Raw genomic sequence first — 22762 nt, forward strand, 5'->3', positions numbered from 1 at the left:
TGTATAAAACGGTCCAGAAAACACACAGTCACATATGCCACTGGTACTTGATGTATATTTTATCACAGATTTACAACCAGACAACTAGATTTCTATATTTTACATGACACACAAATTTGTTAATGAACCACAGTGGACATCAAAATGATGAAGGAATACATTCTATTCCTCACATTGATTTTAAAACCCCTATAATTAGAGAAATGATCTAAGATACAAGAGAAGTGACAAAGATAAGTTCCCCGTAACGATACAAACTGGCCCAGGGGTAAGTAAGTTGAAGAAGTTGTGCAAATTGTGCACTGACACTGTAGCCTCCAGCAAAGTCAAGCTAAATGTTGATTTATTTTTTACACATCTTAAATGTCACCATCACCAAGTCTAGTTACAACGATGTTCTCATCATGTGATTTTCAATTTTTACATACAGGAGGAAACTCTTATGTGTAGAGCATGGGCCGACATGTACATGACATTCCTTACACAGTAGTATTGACAATGCAGGCTATATATACAGCAGACGTTGTACTACTAGTACACATTTTAAATGGCACACAATAGAAAGGTCCTAGGGCTAGTATAGCTGGGGACAAGTGGGGTGCTGTCAGCATGTGCATTTTTCACCAGAAAAACGCACCACGGGAGTACTAGTATTTCTTGATGCTTCTACCCTTTTCTAGCCTCCACCAGGCCTTCCTACAGGGGTATGGATTGTAGAATTTGTCAAAAAGGGAAGAATAATTGGCCCAGACAGTCAGTCTGTGGGAAGGTTAATATCCCCCTAACTGTGTAGGCAAATGAACTCTCTTGGCTACTTATTCTCCCTATTTGGCTAAATTTTACCCATTTTTTTTGAACCTGTGATGGTGGTGTCTGGTGGAGAATACACATTTCCAGTCCTGACTGGGCCCCAAAAGACATTAACAAGACTAGATGTAGTCAGAAACAGCCACCTTCCAAGACATACACATGTAGATTTGTAATCACACACAATAACATGTACCCTGCACATATTGTTGGTTGTAGAGCCGTATACATTTTGTACATGTAGCTAAAGAGACAATAACTTACATTTTTTGTGGCTCAAGTTCGTACAACACGGGTACAGTTCATGTTACATTACTAACCCCAAACTACATCCCAAACCCATTCATGTATATTTGACTGTGCAAAGTTAAAAGCAAAAATCCACCCAGACAATTTCAATGTTTTGCTTTTTTTCTCTACATACCTTCCACGTTAACATCTTTTTTTTTATCTGCCAAGAACTTTAAAAATGATGAATTTTGTCTATCGTTACTATTTCATACTTCATTTCATGATTGTGCAAATTTAGTAATTTCATCTATTAGGACAGGCTTGTATCACATTGTTGACTGTCATGACTTTAAGTTAAAAACATCACATTTTGCACTTTTCACGAGGATCACGTGCATTTTTCATAGATCACGAGACCATGTTGAACCCACTACACGTGATATTATGTACAAGTTTCAACCTTGCTCACATGTAGACCAATGTACACCAGTGACAACTACTTACAGTGTTTTCACACAAGCACACCTAATTATTGCTACTAGTCTGAATGTGATGTGTTCATGTGTAGAGACAATGGTTTGGACATTGCAGACTTGTCACAGCAGCATTTGAATGAAACCCAGTTTTCCAGCCAGTGTTCATCTTTCTGTCATTTGACAGAATTTTGCTCCTCACGATTGACAAAATTGAGATGATGAAAAAAAAAACTGGCTGGCTAGAACACTTGTGAAAACATGAATTTTTACACTTTGAAAGATGACAGGTTATGTCATCAGTCCTACCACACTTGGAGTGGTGACAATATCAAGTATGTCATACATGTATGCCTGGCAGTGTTGCACAAACAACTGGTATGGAAACAACTTACAAGGAATCTGGAAAAACAATTTCTAACAGCATTCTTCCATATTACCTTTTCTGTCAATGGTAAAACGTACTGCACCTGCACAAAACCCATTTTTTCACAGTATTCTTTGGATTATAATTTGGTTAACGTTGCATCAGAATTTTACCTAGTGACATGTAATGCAGAGGATACCTTTTCCGATACATTTGAAAACTATAAACACGATGTCATTCTTATATATGCAGATATGACCTTAAATGATACGTTCTGACCGAGTGCTATGCACAATACATTTTGTGTATTACAGGTATTGTGCAGGTGCAGTACGTTCTGCCAACGTGCTTAGCCCAACGAACAACAGTGGGTAATACAGTGAGGAAGGACATTTCCCCAAGTTTTAAAGCAATCATACCTCTCAGAGCTTCACGTCATCCCTGACATCTACATATTGCATGATAATTTAATACATAATAAAACATGTGGCTCAAAATTGTAGAGTCGCCCTTATAATGCAAATATTCGTTACAATATAGTAATTGTACATGTCGACACTGTTCTGATGGGGTGACCCAAAAGGCAATGCAGGACTTGTGACGAAGAATAAAAAGCTGCTGCTTTCTTTTGAAAACATGTACTTGACTCCAAAAGATTTGCTACAGCAGGTAGGAATTGTCCTTTTCTTGTATCACCACAAAGCTAAGCCTTACATGCAGAGAGTTACATGTATGGATGTCCCTACTTCTAGTTGCTTCTATTAGGCCACACAGACTTAATTTTATGGATGACATCCTCTGAAGACCCCCAAACTAGTGCGCGCGGGCAAAAAAAAGAAAAATCAGGCCAAAAATAAAAATGCTACTAAACCACAGGAAAACAAAGCTGGAATTGTGAATTTGACGCATTACATAGTGACGTATACGACGCACATGCTGGCTTTTTGCGGAATTTATGAACGACACTGTACGTATGTTGTGGACCTTCGGTAGCCTGGGTGCCGTCTTCCAGAGTTACCGCAGGCTTCGTTGTCGCTAATCACCATGGACTGCCAGACGCCTCGGAAGACGTGATCTTTTTTTTTTTTTGAGATCAGGCGAAAATCAATGCGCGCGCGGATGTCATCCATAAAATTAAATCGGTGTAGCCTTAGGGAAGAGTGGTGAAAGAGACTCAGAACATCTTTGTGAAACCTGCAGTAACCAGCATTGTGTGTTTTCGATATGTACAACGACCATGTGTGGAATACATTCCCGAAAAGACAATGATGACAACACATGTGGTCTTTCCATGACATCGGTTGTGCTAAAATTGTAAATCAACATGTGATATCAGTGATACATACTTTTATGAACACAAAAGAAAAGTTTGTTACCCTTTCAATAACATATCCCTGACACACCACAACGTTGTGTATGCAGTTAAGCCTTAAACTTTAGTTAAAGGTGGCTGGAAGAAAAATGACTTGTTCCAAGGACTGGGTGTTTACTAAAGGCCCCGTCAATTTTTTTTTCGAATCATCATGAGTCAAGTAAAGCAAGGTGGAATGAAAAATTGGCTGTGCAGGTAACATTGAAAGTTATCTGCACCAGTCAAATTTTACCTGCAACACTCACAATTTAGGAAGCAATTGGATCACACTAAAATCTGTTCCGAAATAATTACTGTTACTTTTTTATGATTAATATTAGCTGCTAACAGTTAATTGCATGTTGAAAATGAAGGGGGAGGGGGGCAGTAGTACGTTGTAGTAGCACGTGAGGGGTACAGGTTAGACTGAAATTCACCCGGGGCCTACTAGAATGCTGAATTACACATGGAATGGCCGTCATCTTAACCATTATGGTAGACGTAAATCAATCAATAATTTGTAGACATTTTCAGGCTGTCCGGGATAGAAATAGAAGGCTGGCAAGATTCTAATTAAAATCCTAAAAGGTGACTTCTCCCTACACCAATTATTATACAAAGAAATTAAAAATAACAGTCAAACCCATACAAGTGACCACCTCTGCAAAAGGACCACCTGGCCAATGTGGCCACTTTTTGGTCAGCCCTCAGATCATTTTTCCCATTGAAACAACCTTTAAGAATTAAGTGACCACCTGTCCACATAGACCAGATTTTCTCGGTCCCTCAGTGGTCGTTTTGAGTTTTGACTATAGTCTACAGAACATGATGGATAATTTAAAACTGTGGTCTTGCCTCCCTACTTTGTTTTCTTTCCCAGAACAGCCTTTGGTGGTGCTGTGAAACAATTGTGGAATGATGACAGGCAGAGAACAGTTACAATATGGTGCATCGGCTCTTGAAATTCTTCTTCTTCTTCTTGCCGGCTTTGCCTTGTCTCTCCTTGTAGGCCCTGATTTCTCGCACAAGTGTGTAGAACGCATCGTCCACTCCCTAGAAAATAAGAACCAAGACTTTGAGTAGCAAAGTCACAACATTGTGTGATAGGACCTAGGAAAAAAATGTTAAAATATGTTTCTGTTTTTTGTAGGATACTAGCAAAAACCGGAACAAAAACTATCAGCAGCCTTTCTTTTGTTGACCACTGGCACGCCCATTAAATTTTTAATCTTATCTGAATTTCAAACCCATGGAAGCGATATTTCAATGGTTTTCTGAAGCATAATTTACAAACACCCATTCAAAAAATGATACAAATAATGGTGAATTTAATGATGGTAGAATACTGTTACAGTTATTGACAAATTATTGGAAATTATACTCCACATCATGACTAAATCAAAAGTTATACCCAACCCAGAAAATAGTTAAAATGTTGAAAAGATGTTCAAAGTGTTTCAAAACTATGTAATTTCTTGGACAAGGAAAGTATTGTAAGGAAAAGACCTCCAAAAATAGTTTCATTAGGTTGGTAGAACATAGGGATTTTCTTTTATTTTGTTTTACACAACCAGAAAAACAAATCTTAAAAGGAAAAGAAGAAATTGTCAGTGACAGACTATATTGCTGCCCCCCTCCCTGTGTAATACACTGGGAGGGGGGCAACGTCATAGACTGAGAGAAGACAACAGAAGAATCTGATGGATTGAAAGCAGTCTGGATAAGGAAGTCAACCCCAGTGATGAACCGGGACGAGGGGGGGGGGGGGGAGGTACGAAACTCGAGTAAAGCCACGTTTGGGATTGTGCTCTTTTGCGCCACCTACAGCGGTCAGAATCAGAACTCCAGTCAGAAGCTCTGAGGAAGGTGTCTGATAGACATAAAACGTAAATAAGAGAGGTTCTGACTGTGTAAAAAGAAAATCCCTATATCTAAGTAAAAAACCTGTCCCTTCACTCTCACCATTCTTGTCTTTGCAGACGTCTCTACGTAGGGAACTCCGTAGCTCTTGGCCAGAGCGAAGGCCTGTTTGTTTTCCACGGTGCGTGCTGGGAGGTCACACTTATTCCCCACCAGTACGATAGGAACCTCGTCTGAGTCCTTTACTCTCTTGATCTGTTCCCTGTGGAGATGATTTTTAATAACAATTATGATAACTACGTCGATGAAGGTTAGCCATCCAGGTAATACTCAAACTCTAGTACTGGATAAATTACAAGGAAGCAATATTTTTCACAACTTTTAATCAAGAACTGTACGGCTTTTACAGCATTGTAATTGGGAAACGCATGGCTTTTACACGACTTTTGATTGCAATTTGCACGCATGTCGATTTTCAAGATTAGAGTTATTCAAGATCTGTATTGTAGTTATATCATTTTCTTGAAAATCTGAGAACCAAGGTAATCATCAAATTGGCAGAGCACAAAGCATAATATACTTGACTTGAATGTTAATGTTATAAGGAAAACACCTATTTTGATGTCAGAGTAACACACGAGAAAGCCATGGTCTCAATGGTATGCAGTACACAGAGGGGTCCCTGCAGTTTTACATACTGTCAAAGGGAGGCGCTATTGACAGTATAGGTTAGTTCTGAGGCCAAATATGCAGCAAATCTTCAACAACCAACACAATGGATGCATCCTTAGCATGAAGAAGGCTAAACAACATCCTTGTGGTACTGACCTGTACATGGCGATGTCCTCAAAGGATTTGTCGTTGTTGATAGCGAAGACACACAGAAATCCCTCCCCTGTTCTCATGTACTGGTCTCTCATGGCACTGCAACATACAAATGTACAAATTACTTAATATTTAACATATACATCAGGCTACATGAATTTAATTCGTTTGGTACCTAATTGTTTCTTTAACAAAATGAAGTGACGGGAAAAAACAGGCCTAGGCATCCAATGATAGCACCAAATGTCATGAAGTCAACATAGTCTGGTTTATAATTCAAACTAATAATAGTATGAATTTTGAACTTTTAATATCTGAAAGATTTCTTCATACACAGTATTTTTGTTTTTTTGTTTTGCTGCCTGGAAATGGGACTGGATGCCTTCAAAGATGATGACAGAACACAGGAGATTTTTTTGTCTTTCTTAAAACCATCAAGAATCAGTGATCCATTTGCAGTAAAAAAAACAGGATGAAATTTGAAAGTGAAGTACTGTACAGTGTTCAGATTTGGATCACTTCTACATGTATGTTCAATACAGACATGCACACTGTGTGGAAGAGCTATTAGGCCTAGGGAAAAAATGCTGTGTTTCCTGACCGACCCTAGAAAAAACTGCCGACCCTAGCCTTTTTGTGTGGACCTGCAAGGGACATAATTTTTCGAGCTGGCTGTGACCTTTTCTAGCTCCATGATATGACATCTGAGTAATAAAACGTTGTACAATCAGTTTTCCAACATTGATGTTGAAAATAAAAGTGTTAAACTCATGCAAGTTTTTCTTTGTTAAACTTCATTGTATACATTGGGTCACTAGTCAGATTCTAAAAAAAGAGAGAAAAACAAAGATAATCCCTACCTACCGACCCAAATTTTTCTAGGACTGAAACAGGAAACAAAACATTTCTTTCCTAAGGCCGAACGAGAAATGCAAGCTCAGCAGTGAGACATGAAACCAGCTCAGGCATGGTGAAATTTCATCACACGTCACATGACTTTATCTAACGCCATACAGTAAAGGGCAGACTCTACACCTACGCCCATTTGGCCCAGGAAAAACATGTTGTGTTTCCTGTTTCAGTCCTGAAAAGTTAGGGTCGATAGGTAGGCCGTATGGATTATTTTTTTCTTTCCTTTTTTTTATTAGACTTTGGCGATCTCTAGTGATTTAAGTTATACATTTATACAATACATTTTAGTAAAACTTGCATGAGGCAGGGCTCGAAATTCATTTTTGGGAAAAAAAGGTGCACAAAAACTTTTCTGGGTGCACCAATTTACTAAAACAAAACCTAATTACAGATCTTAGTATGAGCTTGAATCTGAAATGGCAGCTAACTTTAATCTTTAACAAGTACTACAACAAAGATTTTAGTTTTCTGACACTTAGATGTGAAGGATATCCTGCATACTATATTATAATGTACAAAACTACCTACAAAAATATTTTAGTTTTTAGTTACAGAAAAAAATTGGGTGCACAGCCCCAATTTTGGGTGCACTAAGGTGCACATGCACCCAGTATTTCGAGCCCTGCATGACGACACTTAAATTTTCAATGTCAATGTTGGAAAACCAATTCTACAACGTTTCATCACTCAGGTGTCAGATCATGGAGCTAGAAAAGGTCGATCAGCTCAAAAAATTCATGACCGTCGCAGGGGTCCACATAAAAAAAAGGCTAGGGTCGGCAGTTTTTTCTAGGGTCGGTCGGGATACAGGAAACACTACACTTTTTTTTCCTAGGCCTTTCCATAATCTCCGAAGTGCTGTTTTGCCACAGGCGCACTTTTACCGGCGTCACACACGAGCGCAACCAGCGATCCTTATGGGACAAATCCATCAGTTTTTATGGGTTCAGACCCTGCAGTATTGCTGTGGAGGCGAGCTACGTATTCAGCACACATCACTGAGGGTCTGCATGCCTTTTTCTGTGAGGCAGAAATTTGCCATAACGAGCCATTTTAATTCCCTGTTAATCGTAGCCGGCCACTTTAATTCAATGTTAAGTGTTCTTGGAAAATTCTTTGTGAAGTATAAAACCAGGGCTCAAAATACTGAATGCATGAATTGTGCACCTTAGTGCACCCTCATTTTGGAGTTGTGCACCTAATTTTTCAGGTTTCGTGCACCTATTCCCAATAATGAATTTCAAGCCATGAATAATTTTATATACTAATACTATTATTTCTCTTTAATTACACGTAGTATGTCATTTTTGTTATCCTGATTCATTGTTAAGCATGATTGAAAAATTTGTTGTATGTCAAGTCAAAATTACTGTTAAGCATTGTTGGCCCCCCTAACTTTACTGCTAAGCGTTGCCCGGAGCCCCCCATGCAGACCCTCATCATACCGAAGGGATCTCGGTCTGTTTGGGGCCTACAAGGGTCAAATTGTGGAGTACAGAATACATACGGTGAAGATATTTCAATATGCCTTAGGCCTTGCTGGATGTACATGTACATTTGTATGATCATCATGATGTACAATATATTGCAGCTATTTTTTTATTATCATTACTCAGTCCATATATTCAATAGAATATAAAAATGCTTCAATCGAATATTTTCCAACACAGAGGAATGTTGTTACTACTAGTACTTGTAATCATTGCTCAAGAAAGCATGTCTGCAAACTAAAGCATTGTGGATGTGATCCACATAGGTTCTGCATTTGCATAGTCTCGGTCAAGTCCAATCATCAGCATACAGAAAAAAAATTGAAAGGTGTCAAGTTCCTGACAGTATATGCTCCGTAAAACCTGTCAGAAAACACTCAGGGGACTGGAAAAAAAATAACGTCTGTCTGTAACACATCCATTAAAAGCTTTTTCCTGAGCTACAATATAGGAGTATTCATTTCCACAGACGCCTACATGAATGCCAAGAATAGAACTTCCAAACCCAGTATGACATGTGCATACATCTATGTCTGCATATCAAAGCTTTCTGTAGAACCCAGAGGTCACCTCAAATAATTTATTACCCTAGGAGAAACTTAAAGACCATATGACACTCAACAAAGTTGGTAAAATACATGGAAATATTTATCGGAGGTATAACACATACAATATAGTCATTTTGAAGGTGGTTTTGATCATGATGACTGAGAAATTGAGTTTGTGCGGCCTTCCATAAATGCATTGTTTGAGACGCTCCTGCAAGCTTCCCAATTGCCTGCCTCGGGCATCTCTTTTTGTGTCTCTACGTTTTATTTTCGCATTTCTGTGCTTTTTCCGGAGATGACATCATGGGATGACGTCAGCTAAGGAAATAATATAGAAATGCAAAAATAAAACAGAGATACAAATAGTCTGTCGGGACTGGCTTGTGCTGACTTTTCCGAGGTGGGCCGTTGAAATTCCGAATATAACAGGAGAACCGGGTATATTTATTGTAAACATGTCTGTTAGACAGGTTATGCTAGTTATGTCAACTACAATCAGATGAGGTCAGATTTTGGCACGAGCACTTTAAAGGCATCCAATGCAAATTCAGGGCGGTAAAACAAACTAAACATTCTGGATGAAGAAATCTGTCTGATATTGACATTAACTTTCATTTTAAGCACATTTTTGTCATCATATCATTTCTGAAGTGTTTGACTTTGAAAACAAGCTATGTGAGGACTCCCTTTATTTTATGGTACCACCAATAAATACGGTACATAACATTCCAACTGTTTTTCTGTCAGCAACATCATATTTTTGCCTCACATTTATCAGTACGCTATGGGATCTTGCTGTCCTATAGTTTACCATTTGCATAATTAGAAAATAGAAACAATGACACACCTTGTGTCATCAGATTCAAGGCTGTCTCATCTTACAACAGTTACTGTCTCATCTTACTTGTATGATTATGAATAATAATTTATCAGAAGACAGTGTCTTACCTGTACTCCTCCTGCCCTGCTGTGTCTAAGATGTCCAACAAACACGTCTCCCCATCGATCACCACCTGCTTTCTGTAGGAGTCCTGAAGGCAGAACAATGGATCATACGTAGAGTTATGTACTGGTATACAGTACTGATACTGTTCCTAAATAATTTCACACTAATTATATGCCTATTTGTGACCTAAAATGTGTAAATAGCTGGTCTCCCACAGGTCCTTAAGTAAGGACAGCATGTTTGTTTTACAGACTGAGTCACTGACAGTGTTAACTACCCTGAAAGATCTGTTGCATATCTAGTTTTGCTCCCTCTAGATGTCACTTTGGTCAGGTTTGTGTAGCAGAGTAGGAGATAATAACTGTATCTTAGTTTTGTATAATTGTCCATAAACAAAAAACTAACACTTAACTGTCCAGTTTATTCATGCTTCTTTGCTTAAGCCACACCAATTTGATTTGTTAGTTCTCTGATTTTTTCAGAAAAAAATTGAAGCAAAAGGGGAAAAAAAAAAAACAGACCTAGGCATCCTATGATTGCTATGACAGGAGCCATGAAGTCAACATACCAGGCTGGTTTGTAATTCATGTATTTTGTTTGACCCAGTGACCTCTTTCCTCATCATGACCTCAATGAAAAGTCCAGCAGGTCTATTTTTTTGTCTTTCATTAATAAAGAAAGGCTCAAATAAACAAATAACTTGAAGAGGTGGCAACCACCTGTTTTGTAATGTCTGCTTTCAAAGGTGGTGAATCTCAACAAACAAACATACAAACAAACACATACAAACCTCTATAGTAGGGTCGTACTCCTGTACGAAGTGGTTCTGTATGAGGTGTATGGTGAGTGCACTCTTCCCCACACCTCCGTCTCCCACCATCAACAAACAAACAAACAAACAAACAAACACACACAAACCTCTATAGTAGGGTCGTACTCCTGTACGAAGTGGTTCTGTATGAGCTGTATGGTGAGGGCACTCTTCCCCACACCTCCGTCTCCAACCATCAACAAACAAACAAACAAACAAACACATACAAACCTCTATAGTAGGGTCGTACTCCTGTACGAAGTGGTTCTGTATGAGCTGTATGGTGAGGGCACTCTTCCCCACACCTCCGTCTCCCACTACCACCAACTTGTACTCCGTCATGGCCGACAGGGTGACTCAGACCTGGGAAATAAACTGGCAAATTTTAATAAAAAGGTTCAAAATAACCGCTCTCACACTCGAGTCATATTTTCTGCGTCATATTTATGGGAAATGACATTAGAAAGCTTTAAACAACTCCTCCAATGAAATGTGTAAAAGTTGCTTTGGGTGTAACAGTCGTCTGGTGTAATACATGTAGCTAGCTACCACCGCGCCACGTGCCTGTGAAGCTGGTGTGTTACGCTGAAAGGCGTTAGTTATCAATTTTTTTTGGCTTTTCAAAACTTTAAAACTTTTTAAACATAGTTCTGACATATTATCATGCAAAATTGCAATTCTTGCTGTTAAGGATAAATGAGATAAAATATATATACAGGTAAAGGCAGTGAATTGTCTAGGTATGGTTACGTGATGGGTACAGTATTGGAAGGCAGAGCCCATCCCTCTCCTTCCACTGCCTTTTACCTCCTCAAAAAAATACACCCATTTTACACCTGCCTGAGTGGGTACAGTAAGGAAAGTTACATATAAAATGTCTTTCCCAAAAACATCTAGCCAGGAATACAAAGAATCTTGTGTCAGTTGACCACTCAGTCATTCGACACCACACAACTTTCACAAAAATGAACATCTGAGAAAAGTTAGATAAATTACCTTCAGTAAGTTAGACCACCGACAAAAATGTACATGTACATGTACACCTAACAGGTTTTGAAGTTGCAAATGAGCTGATGTATCACAAGTCACATTACATTTCTCACCCAATTGCTCACTAACACAGATGTACACACCAGAGAACAAACATGTAACCTCAGGCTTTAAAGGCTCCCAATTTTGCGATTTCAGGGCAGCAAAATTGGAAACATTCTTCAACCTTTTCGAATATCAAAAAGGCAATCTTTGTGATATTGACACAAACTGCTTCATATTAGCTCATTTGAGTCAGCATTTCATACTTAAGGCATTTAAAACAGCAGAAACAAGCCCAAATATGAGCCCTTTATTTTCTGGGTGGCCATGGTACCCTAAACATCAGCCCAGGGCCCTTCCAGTAACCATTTTCCGTCAGAATTTTGGGTATTTTTGCTCCATGAGGGTCAATATATATTGGGAAATTGTGGTTTCAACTCAGTATGTAGATAAATGACTAGAATATTGGATTTGAAAAATCGAGTTTCCAAGCCCTAAAAACTGCACTAGATGCCTTTAACTTTAGAGGACAACTCAAGGTGACTCTAAGGTCGCACGCTTTCCTTATCCCTGACCAGCTACATGCAAATCACAACCTCCCAGATATTTTGAGCACACTTATGAGGACCGCATTTCACATTCTGTACATATGTCTCCATTAGAGGGTCTTTCATTTGGAGGAGAAACAAGCCAACCCACCCAGCTGTGAGGGTTTAATTTCCCTCAAGTAATTAGGTTTGCCAGAAGGCAATTTGTTTCTTCAGACACCAGAGGTAACTGACAGGGATCCAAAAATAGCTGGATGGATGGATGGATGGAAACTTGCACATTTACTTACAAATTGAGCTTAACTTTTTCCATTTTTTTTTTACATAGACATAGATGATAGAGCTAAACTTTTTTTCAATGAGATTGGATATTTCAAAGAGCGTAAGTTTTTCAATTTTGTTTCTTAGACTTAGAGAGGTAAACATTATTTTTCTCAATTTTTTTTTTTACAGAGCTATTTTTTTCAGTTTTATATTTCTTACATCTAGCTAAACTTTTTCAATTTTGTTCCTAATAGAGCTAAACATTTTTTGGTTCAAATTTATTTTTTACAGGCTATAATTTAGTTTCAATTTTTTTAAAGAGCTAAACAATTTTCTACTTTTGTCTTTACAGTCAAAACTGTGCATGAATAAATATAATTATTTCTTTCAGGGGACAAAAATATGGTATACATGTATGTGGACAGGTGGTAACTAAAGAAATGATTTTTACATAAAACTTAAGTCAATGGTAAAAATTATATTAATAAGGAGCACCAAGAAGTAGTCACATTGGCCAGGTGGTCCTTGCATGGGTTTGACGATAAAATTCTGGATCAATGACAATGAGTACAGAATTTCAGCCTGATCTGAATGCAGTATGATCATAATGTTCAAATTTAAAAATTCCATCAAAATGCACTTGTACAAAGTATATCAATTACCTATATCTGCATTTCCATTTTAGTGTCAAATTGTCGAACGAAGTTGTCATCTTTGAGATGTAATTTACATGTACCTATTTCCAGTAGCTCCAAAATACATTATTTACACAATTCATGCGATGCAGCATAGGTCCTAATGGCAGGTATAATTATGTTCACTAGGTTCTATTTCAAGCTACGCCGTATTTCATTACCAGACAACACGTACATGTGCATGTGCACAGGGCATAAAATTTGTCTATGATATTGATAGACGACATCTAGTTACAATATGGAAGAGTAGAAATGATGGCTAAATTGACACAAGAAATTCAAGGCTCCAAATGCCATTTTCTCTTACTTGCAAGTATAATCAATCTACCGATAGATAGATCAGTGGTCGAAATACTTTTTTTCAGTGCTCTGCAATATTGCAGAAGAGTCAAAATTTCGTCCTGCAATTTGGAAATACTTTCTGCAAATACACAAGCCCCCATATTACAACCTTCTGAAACCAATAATGCCTATTTTTACATCATATATATATAATGGTATAGCTTTGTAAATCTGTAGCATTACTGAAGTTCTTCAAAATATCACTCTTTTAAATATGTTCGGACCGTAAAATTTTATCGGTCCGGTCCACAAAAACCGAAACGTCGGTGGACCGGTTTTTTTGACCGGAACAAAAATCCATATTTGTTGTTACTGAATAACTGATGATCACTACATACAAAGAAGCCTGCCAGGAAAATGAAAATCCAGCCTTCAAATAAAAGAAGTTTACCTTAGTCTCCGTCTCTCTCATTTTGCAACAATATTTTCCCGTATTTTGGTACCGATAGTCATCTAGAAATCATAAAGGACAAGTCTACGGGCCGTGCTTGGTTCGGATCGAGCCGAAAATCACTGATTTTACACCATATGGTCACAACTGTGATGCACGTAAATTTTCACTCGAAATGAGAAATTACCGCCCAACAAAACGGACCATTAGGTTCCCAGTGCTGTATTTCTCTTTTGTTCATGGGATCAACTTGTTTTCTTTGCTTGAATCGTGCAAAATACCAAGGAAAAACATCGAAATTTCGGCAAATTAACGCCGAGACGAGTGTGGTTTTTCGGAGGAGCCATGTTTCCTTTGCAGTGTTGCCTGCTGGGAAATGCTCAGCGAAAACTGCCGAAAATTGCCGAGGCAGTTGTCGGGTCCTCCCGGGAGACGAAATCTAACATCGGAAAATGGCGAGTGCCCATATTTGGTTATCGTCGCCTTTCGTCGCCTTGTCGAAGTCGTTCAACTTTGACCCCAAATTCCCTTATATGGGACCATTACAGTCTGCTGGAAAACGCCGGCAGGTTCGTGCGGCGCAGGTTTTCGATCTATTCACAGCGCCACTGCTTTGCTAATTGAAAACTATTGAATCCGAAGCCTATTTTTTCCTTCTGCAAAATTGCAGATTGTAAGATTTTTTCTTCTGCAATCTTGAAAATCTATCTGCAAATTGCAGACTGCAGACGGGTATTTCGAACACTGTAGATAGATAGCTTTAAACAATGTCTAGAGCTAGAAGTTCAAGGGTTAGGTGTAACAAGTCGATCGGTGTAATATACATTTGTAGCCAGCTGCCGCCGCGCCGCGTGCCTGCGAAGCTGGTGTGTTACGCCGAAAGGCGGTTATACCGGCTATACAGATACAGATACAGATACCGGTAGGATTCTTATGATAAAACCATATAATACCACAAATGTGCATGTGTTATGCGCATACTGTATGGCCTACTAGTTACTTCAGGATTGTTTCAAGCCCTTAGTGTTAACTTGAAATATCACAAAAACCTCCTTTTTCTAATTGTTCTCCAGTTCTCTTGATGTGCCGTGATAATATTATTGGGCCACACCGATTTAATTTGTTGGTTCTCAGATTTTTTCAGAAAAAATATGAAGCAACAGGATGAAAAAAATACAGGTCTAGACATCCTATAATAGCAAATGCTTCGATAAGAGCCAATTTAAACAATGAATTTTGAGCTTTTAATCAAACCACTGCACTGATAGATGGAAAAACTGTAACAACTAGGAAGAAAAGGACTTTCCTCAACTGCTGGGGGCAAAATATGAACATTTTTTAGTTGATTCAGAACCAGAATCTTTATTTTATTTATTTATTTTGCAAATCAGTAAAAATGGAGAGGCGTATCCGAGAACCAACAAATTAAATTGGTGTGGCCTTAATACTAGCTGCATGTTGGGTCACGTATGAAAAAATAAGTCATCAGGGCAGACCTGCTAGCGTGATATCAGTCACGAATCCATGTGTGAGGATGTTATTCAGCAGTTATGCAAGACCTCCCGAGGGCTGTTCTTTATTCCATAACTGCTCCATGTGAAAAGGTTACACGGACATAAAGAAAGGTTCTAACATACACGTTGCTTGAATAGTAAAGTTCTTTTATTCACAACCACTTGTTTAATACCTCAGTGGATTTTTGAAGAACGTGTGTCATCTTCATCAGGGGTAACATGAGTGGTTTGCTATGCAATGAAGCTAGCTCTCGTAAGTAATATCTCCTGTATGTCAAAATTTAGTTAATAAGTCCACATCAAGTTAATGTCTTGGTTAACGGATTCGCCTGCTTCATTTTTGTCTGATTTGAAAATAAAAATAAAAATTCAGAATCAACTGCAAAATACTCATATTTTGCCCTGAACAGTTGAAAACAGTCCTTTTCTTCCTTGTTGTTACAGGTATTCCATCTTTAAATGCAATGGTATCATTAAAAGTACAAAATTCATTGTTTAAATTTTGAACTGGCCTGGTGTGTTGGCCTGTTTTTATTTTTATTTTTTCGCCCGCCCGCTCCATTATTTTTCTAGAAAAATCCGTTAACCAAGAAATTAAATTGGTGTGGCCTAACCTGATGAAATTATTTACAGATCAGTGTGCTTGGTTTTACCGAGCTGTAGTTCTATGGGTGTGTTCTTCTGAAGCTAGTTTTACACATTAGAATGTCAACTATACCTCCAGGGCTTGTAAAATCCCACCCTCAGATTAGTGTAGGTAAAATTGGGGATGTGCAGGTATTTCTGATGTCTACATGTACCTGCACCTAACCTGCATTGGCCCACATACTGCTGGGTTATAGGTGTTTTTGCTGTTATTAATAATTTGTTATTTATGACCAGTTGTGATACCAAAAATAATGATCTCCTCAAGTAGTTTGTTTGTGAGTATTTCAAACAATTCAAGTAAAAATGATGACAAAAATGTGCTAAGAAATAGCAGTAAATGTTAATATCAGACAGATTTCCTCATCCTTAATATTTTCTGTTTTGGCTGCTTGAATTGGATGCCTTGAAGAGCCACTATCTTATTTCAGAAAACTACATGTATACTTGAAGTAACCAATAATTATCAATTCCTCAGAAATGATATTTTTGCTACTAAAAAATGATTCCAATTCAATGTCCTGTCATGTACTATCATGTATTTTAATCATAATCACATACTAGTAGTTGTTATGCTATGCCCTCATACCTTAGCATAACTGTTTTAAATGCACGATAGTATACATGTACATGTTACTAGCTAATGAAAGCACCCTGGGTGTTAATGCATATATCCATGCGTTACCAAAATAGAACACATTAGTGATTATACTATACATGTAGTACATGTCAATCAGTGTAGGTATGAACAGCATTCATGCAAAATACCACAGTCTGCATATACAGGTTATTGCAGGTAAAACTGGAGATGTGCAGGTGAATCTGAGAATCTTAGAATTGATGCGTTAAGAAATTTTTACTTTGGCAATTTGAAAAAAAAAAAATTCGATAAGCACCACTACAAATCTGACACAAAATCAATGATTTTTAATCAATCATAGCGTGTATGTTTGTATATGAATTATTGGAATTATTCACATAAACACACAGGTGTCAAGGACTGCATTTGTCATATATGACAGGAAATATTAGTCCAGCACGACCCTGTATTGATATCAATGATTTTGACATTAGTTTTTTGCTTTGAATAAGAATAATAATTGGCAATATAAGTTATAACAGTTACAAAAGCAAAGGATTTTTGGAAGAGTTTTGGTCTAATTATTACCTTCGCCAAGAAGGTTATGTTTTTAGTAGCGTTTGTCTGTGTGTGTGTGTGTGTGTGTGTGTGTGTGTTTGTGTGTAGTTTAGCAAGATAACTCGAGAAGCAGTGGATGGATTGGAATGAAACTTGGTAGGTGGGTAGGACTTCATGAGACCTAGAAATGATTAGATTTTGGGCCCCCTGGCGGCTTTCCTAGGTACTGCAGCTGAACTTCCGGTTTTGATATCTCATGTTCTGGACATGCTAGGGTCACGAATTTTGGTTGGTAGATAGCTCTTGGGGTAGGAAAGAAGTGACATAAGTTTGGGTCCCCTAGCGCCTTGTTCTGGAACTGCAGGAGCATTTGTTGAAAAAAATTTGAAGGGCGATAACTCAAGAACCGGCTGACGTATTGTCATGATTTTTGGTATGTAGGTAGTTGAAGTGATGCTTGACATAATCAAATGGCAATTATGCAAATCAGGACTTAATTTGCATAATTAATGAGGAAATTCTATAAATCTGCTTTGTTCGATAATAGAACTATGAAACACTTGTGACATCTACTTGAGAACGAGAAAAACATATGAGGATATAGATTATGTAAATGAGGACCTAATTTGCATAATTAATGGCAAATTCTTATAATTCCATAGTTGTAACTGCTGCACCCCGAATTTCATACTTGCCACATTTGGAAGTTAAGTGAAGGTGAACAGCAATAAACATAACTTATTCAAATCATGACCTCATTTGCATAATTTATGAGGAAGTGCTATAATAGCCTTTTTGTTAAGATAAGGCTGTCATTGGGTGGAGAATATGATCAACTGATATAATCCACGCAAATGAAGCTCTTATTTACAAAATCAATGATTAAAATTGTATAATTTGTCACCCGCAAGGGTTAACATCATTTGGCGAAGGTATGAGATCGTGGAACTCTTGTTCAGGTTGTTTAGACACTTGGACAATACTCATTTTCACTAAAATTCGCCTTTCCCAAGGGCACAAGATCGGTGGCATGTCAGGACCCGGAACCTGGGCCTCTTGGTTCTGAATCAAGCCTTTACGCCACATGACTCCACTTTTTTTCATGTCCAGAGGTATCTTTTGTACTACATAAGCACTCGCAGGGCTTAAAATACCCATGTGCAATGTGCAAAATGCATGTATGATTTTCAAGATTTGCACTTAAAAAATATTTTGAATGTGCAATTTTGCACCTAGAGTAGGGGGGGGCGGCGCATTGCAGGCAAAGAAGCAAAAATTAACATTATTTTCATAAGCAGTGTATTTTACTTGTATGACATCATGCAGGATACGGTTATCAAGGGAAATATATAGAAAAATAAAAATTGGTAAATTTTGCAATTTTGCACGTACCTGAAAAAAAGTATTTTGAGCCCTGACTCAATATGGCAGACTCCTGGTGTACATGTACATGTAACTACCTTTGATGTGGAACATCCTTTGAAGCAAGGAAACCATGTCTGATATCAGACCATGTGGCCTGACTTGTGTTTGGATTAGATAAGAACCTCCAACCTCAATGTTTATGTTAATATTACTCACACAGACAAGAATGGCATTGTTCTTTAGAAAAATCTTGTGTGTTTACCTACACAATGGGTTAATTCTTGTTGTTTTGATGAACAGACAATGTGTAGGATTGTAGAAATGGGTGTGGTACACATGGGGTCAAAGGTTCAAGGTCAGATAGTGGGGTCAAAGCTACCACTCAGCAACATTTATCATGTCAAAATATATTTCCACACCCTACTTTAGAAAAAAAAACATAAGGACAAATCACAGATATGGATATAAATATATGCTCTAGCCACATATATCAAATCTAATCGAAGTAGCAACTAGTAGACATGCAAATTACTATTACTGTGTCTACAAAATATTCTAAAACTAGCCCAGAGGAATCGTTCATCTGTTTAAATGTTCAAAGCCTTTTTTAGCTACTTTCTCGTAGTTGAGTAAGACGTCAAATTATCACCATGGTAACCTGATCCAACTGTCCGAGTTGCTATGGCGATATCATCGGTTGGTCAGTAATCCAATGACTGCCTTCTACAAGGAACCAACCTGATTATATGCCCTACATGTAGGACCACACTCCACACAATTATCCTAGCCTCCACAGCATGCCAAAAACTGGGGGTTTTGGGGGTCTTCATGGTCTTTGGGAGCTTTTATGTGATATTTTCTGATTGCATATAGACAACATAGCCAGTCTGGTTGAATTACCCCCTTTTTTAGAACTGGGCTAATCAGAAAACAGCCGAAGACCACCAAACCCCCAGTTCTATAAGCCTGCTACAGAGGCTACAATTATCCCAGGTAATGCCCTTTCAAGGTGATTTGCCGATTTTCACGGCAGCTTGTGACGGTTTTCAAACCAATGACCGTCTACAGCACAGATCTGGAATAACTTCTCATCTACACGTGTGCAAATTGAAATCAAATTTTAAAAAGGTGTGCAAAACACAGTTAAAAGCTGTGAATTTTTTAATTAAATTGCTTGCAAAAGCCACATAAAATCTGGACCTCAGTATTGCAGTGCAAGCATGTCTAACCCTCGGAAGACTTTTAGGGAACAACAGTCGATAAACCGGACAGTGAGTGAGTGAGTGACCACACAGCCAATAATTACCCCAGCTAATGGCCTGGTCATTCTCAGGGCAGTTTTAACTCAATAAAAAAAGATGAAATCAGAAATAACTGAAAAATGTACTAGAGAGAGTGATGATAATATAACAAGCGTGTACTACAACAAATGACCAAGTTTCTGTGCACAACTGACAACTAGTACTGCATGTGTATATTGGAGCTGAATAGAGGTAATTAGGATGACACGAAGGCTGAGAATGTACAGTTAATTGGACACTGATTTTTAATTACTGTCCAGTCTAATTTAGTGTCAAGTGCTAGTTACGGTAGCCATGTTTTATAATAACAAAAATTAGGCAAGTGAATAAATATGTAGGTTGCTAATTTCAATAATTTTTAAAACAAATACCAATATTATAGAGTCAGCAGGTTGCTTTATTTTTCTTCTGCAATATTTAAAATTTCTCTGCAAAATGCAGACTGCAGATGGGTATTTTTAACACTGTACATGTACTTGTTTCCTACCATACATGTAAATATGCTAGAATGTCTATATTCGGTTTCCCAATATCAGCATGAAAAAAAGCTTCCTAGTGTAGTGGTTAGAAATATTTCTTTTCGGTGCTCTGCAATATTGCGCAATGTCAAAATTTTGTTCTGCAACTTTTTGCATGTATACACACTTAAACGTCCGGACCTAAACCCATGACATACATAAAATTGCACGTTGGCAAACATTTTACATGCAATTTGAAAAATATGTGCAAAATTACTTGACAATGTATTATAGACTCTGAGTCAGTAGTAAACACAAAAGCTCTTTCATTTTTTCAGTCTGCAAAATTGCAGCTTGCTTTTTAAAAAAATTGCAGGTTGCTTAATTTTTCTTCAGCAATATTGAAAATGTCTCTACAAAATGCAGACTGCAGATGGGTATTTCTAACACTGCCTTGCCTTCAGAATATCATAATTCATATCAACCAGAAAAGTACATGTTGTATGTGACAATACATCTGCCTTGACATTTTGGTATATGTATACTCAAATGGTTCAATTTGAATTCTAGTGTAATTGGTTTCTACTGGTTCCTACTGGATACTACCAGTTCTGGCACCAGATGGCCCCCCACCTGTTCTGCAAATTTTGAAATTTAAATTCATCAGACACAGGTTGTCATGTGACTGTGAGGTGGGTACAGAGTAGCACGTCGGCAGAACGTACTGTGCCTGCGCAAAATGCGTAATGTACATGTACAATCTCACTTAAACAATATGTCATATTCACATATTTTTAAATGGAAGGATTTCAACTGGTGTGTCAGAAAACAAGGCTCAAAATACTGGGTGCATGTGCACCTTAGTGCACCCAAAATTTGAGATGTGAACACAAATATTTTACTAGGTTTACATATGTCAAGATATTAAATGTATAGTAGTATACAGCATTTTCAGAAAAATAATAAGATCATTCTAATCTTGTTGTACTGAAATACAATTAGTTTTTGCTGACATTCTCCTTAATTTATTTTATATGGTGCACCCAAGAAATTTTTTGTGCACTCAATTTTTAGGTTGGGTGCACCAGTGCACCTTTTCCCAAAAAGAAAAGATGTGTCAGAAAAGACGTAATCTGCAGTAGGCAAAATTTTGACACAACGTTTTGTGGAAATGCATGAAATGGAATTTTCAGAGGGTTGTAACTTCTGAAATTTTGCTCATCCCGGTCCTCAAAAAAAAAGCGGGATGGACAAAAATGTCAAGCTGGGGAGTGGGGACAGAAAGCTCTGCTGCCTATGAGATTGAAATCGTCTTTACATAAAATGCTCTAGGTTATACCAGGATAAACAGCTTATTTCTACAGATCTACTTGCTGTACAAGACTAATACCAGCGTATATCAGGTTTGAACCAGTTTGAGCCGCTGCTGGTTGACCACGATTGACACCCCTGATGACCTTGACATCCAAATGGGACTTAGAGGTAATGCTAACCGCTAAACCACAGTTGGCACACATGTCCCTGACCCAGAAGTGAGTACTGTAAATCACGACTTTTTCGCAGTACTTTTATATTCATTATTATCATTACCGTGAACAAATAATTTGCTGACTTTCTTTTTGCTGCAACTACTGCTGCCACCGAAATGTACTGTTTTGCAAACCGGTCTGCAAACACCATTTTTCACAGACCGCGAACTTTTGCTACTGTGAACATAAAGTGATTTTACAGTAACCATATGGTTCTTATTAATAAGCTACATATCAGGGTTCGAAATACTTTTTTTCAGGTACGTGCAAAATTGCACATTGGCAAAATTTTTAGGTGCAATTTGAAAAATTTATGTGCAAAATTATATATAATTTAGCCTTGCATCTATAGGTTTGGAACTGTTTTACTGTGTATCAACCTTCTTAGCCTGCCACTGCATATAGAAGTTTTAGTATACATTAAAAAGAAGGGACCAAACAAAACATGAACAATGCAAGTATCATCTGTGTTTATAAAAAAAAAGAACACAAAAAAAATTTGTCGGCATTAGCTTCAAAGCACGCCGCTAGTGACCCCCGGCCCTCTCACTCGTCATAAAAAAAATTTACCAACAGTATGCGAGCAATAAATTTCATTAATTTTGCATATTTGTTTACCTTGAATATCGTGCACGATATAAGGAAAAAAATACTGCTTAGAAAAAAATAACGTCCGGCTGATTTTTGCTTCTTGGCGCCCCCCTCCCCCTCCTCTGGGGGCGCGTCGTCAACATCGGCCGCGGGATCCTCGGAGACGGTGGACCCGGTGGCATCTCCCGATCCACCGCCCCCGGCTGCACCAGCCTCTGGTCCACCGCCACCGGCTGCACCAGCCTCTGATGCCGGCTGGGCCCGTGAAAGACTTGAAATCGACCCTTTCTTCATGGGCCCTTCTTCATGCTTTACAATTTCCTGGGTA

General features: G+C 38.1%; 1 protein-coding gene across 3 annotated transcripts in view; it reads right to left on the reverse strand.

Annotated features, from left to right (window-relative positions):
• Nucleotides 1-368: 368 nt before the first annotated feature.
• Nucleotides 369-22762, reverse strand: part of LOC109481866 (GTPase HRas-like) — a 26277-nt gene continuing 3883 nt past the window's right edge. Inside the window, exons 2-7 of one of the 3 annotated variants that reach the window (XM_019784495.1) lie at nt 10927-10984; nt 10729-10802; nt 9813-9895; nt 5918-6013; nt 5192-5351; nt 369-4282 (exon numbers count right to left, since the gene is read on the reverse strand). In XM_019784495.1, the coding sequence (XP_019640054.1) occupies nt 4166-4282; nt 5192-5351; nt 5918-6013; nt 9813-9895; nt 10729-10802; nt 10927-10963 (567 nt within the window). In that variant the 5' untranslated portion in view covers nt 10964-10984 and the 3' untranslated portion in view covers nt 369-4165. Of the gene's footprint in view, nt 4283-5191; nt 5352-5917; nt 6014-9812; nt 9896-10600; nt 10691-10728; nt 10803-10852; nt 10985-22762 lie in introns of those variants that run through there. The other 2 variants (XM_019784494.1, XM_019784496.1) reach the window with 2 other exon arrangements.

This window comes from Branchiostoma belcheri, unplaced genomic scaffold, assembly GCF_001625305.1.
Source record: "Branchiostoma belcheri isolate BF01 breed outbred unplaced genomic scaffold, Haploidv18h27 scaffold58, whole genome shotgun sequence".
Taxonomy (NCBI): domain Eukaryota; kingdom Metazoa; phylum Chordata; class Leptocardii; order Amphioxiformes; family Branchiostomatidae; genus Branchiostoma; species Branchiostoma belcheri.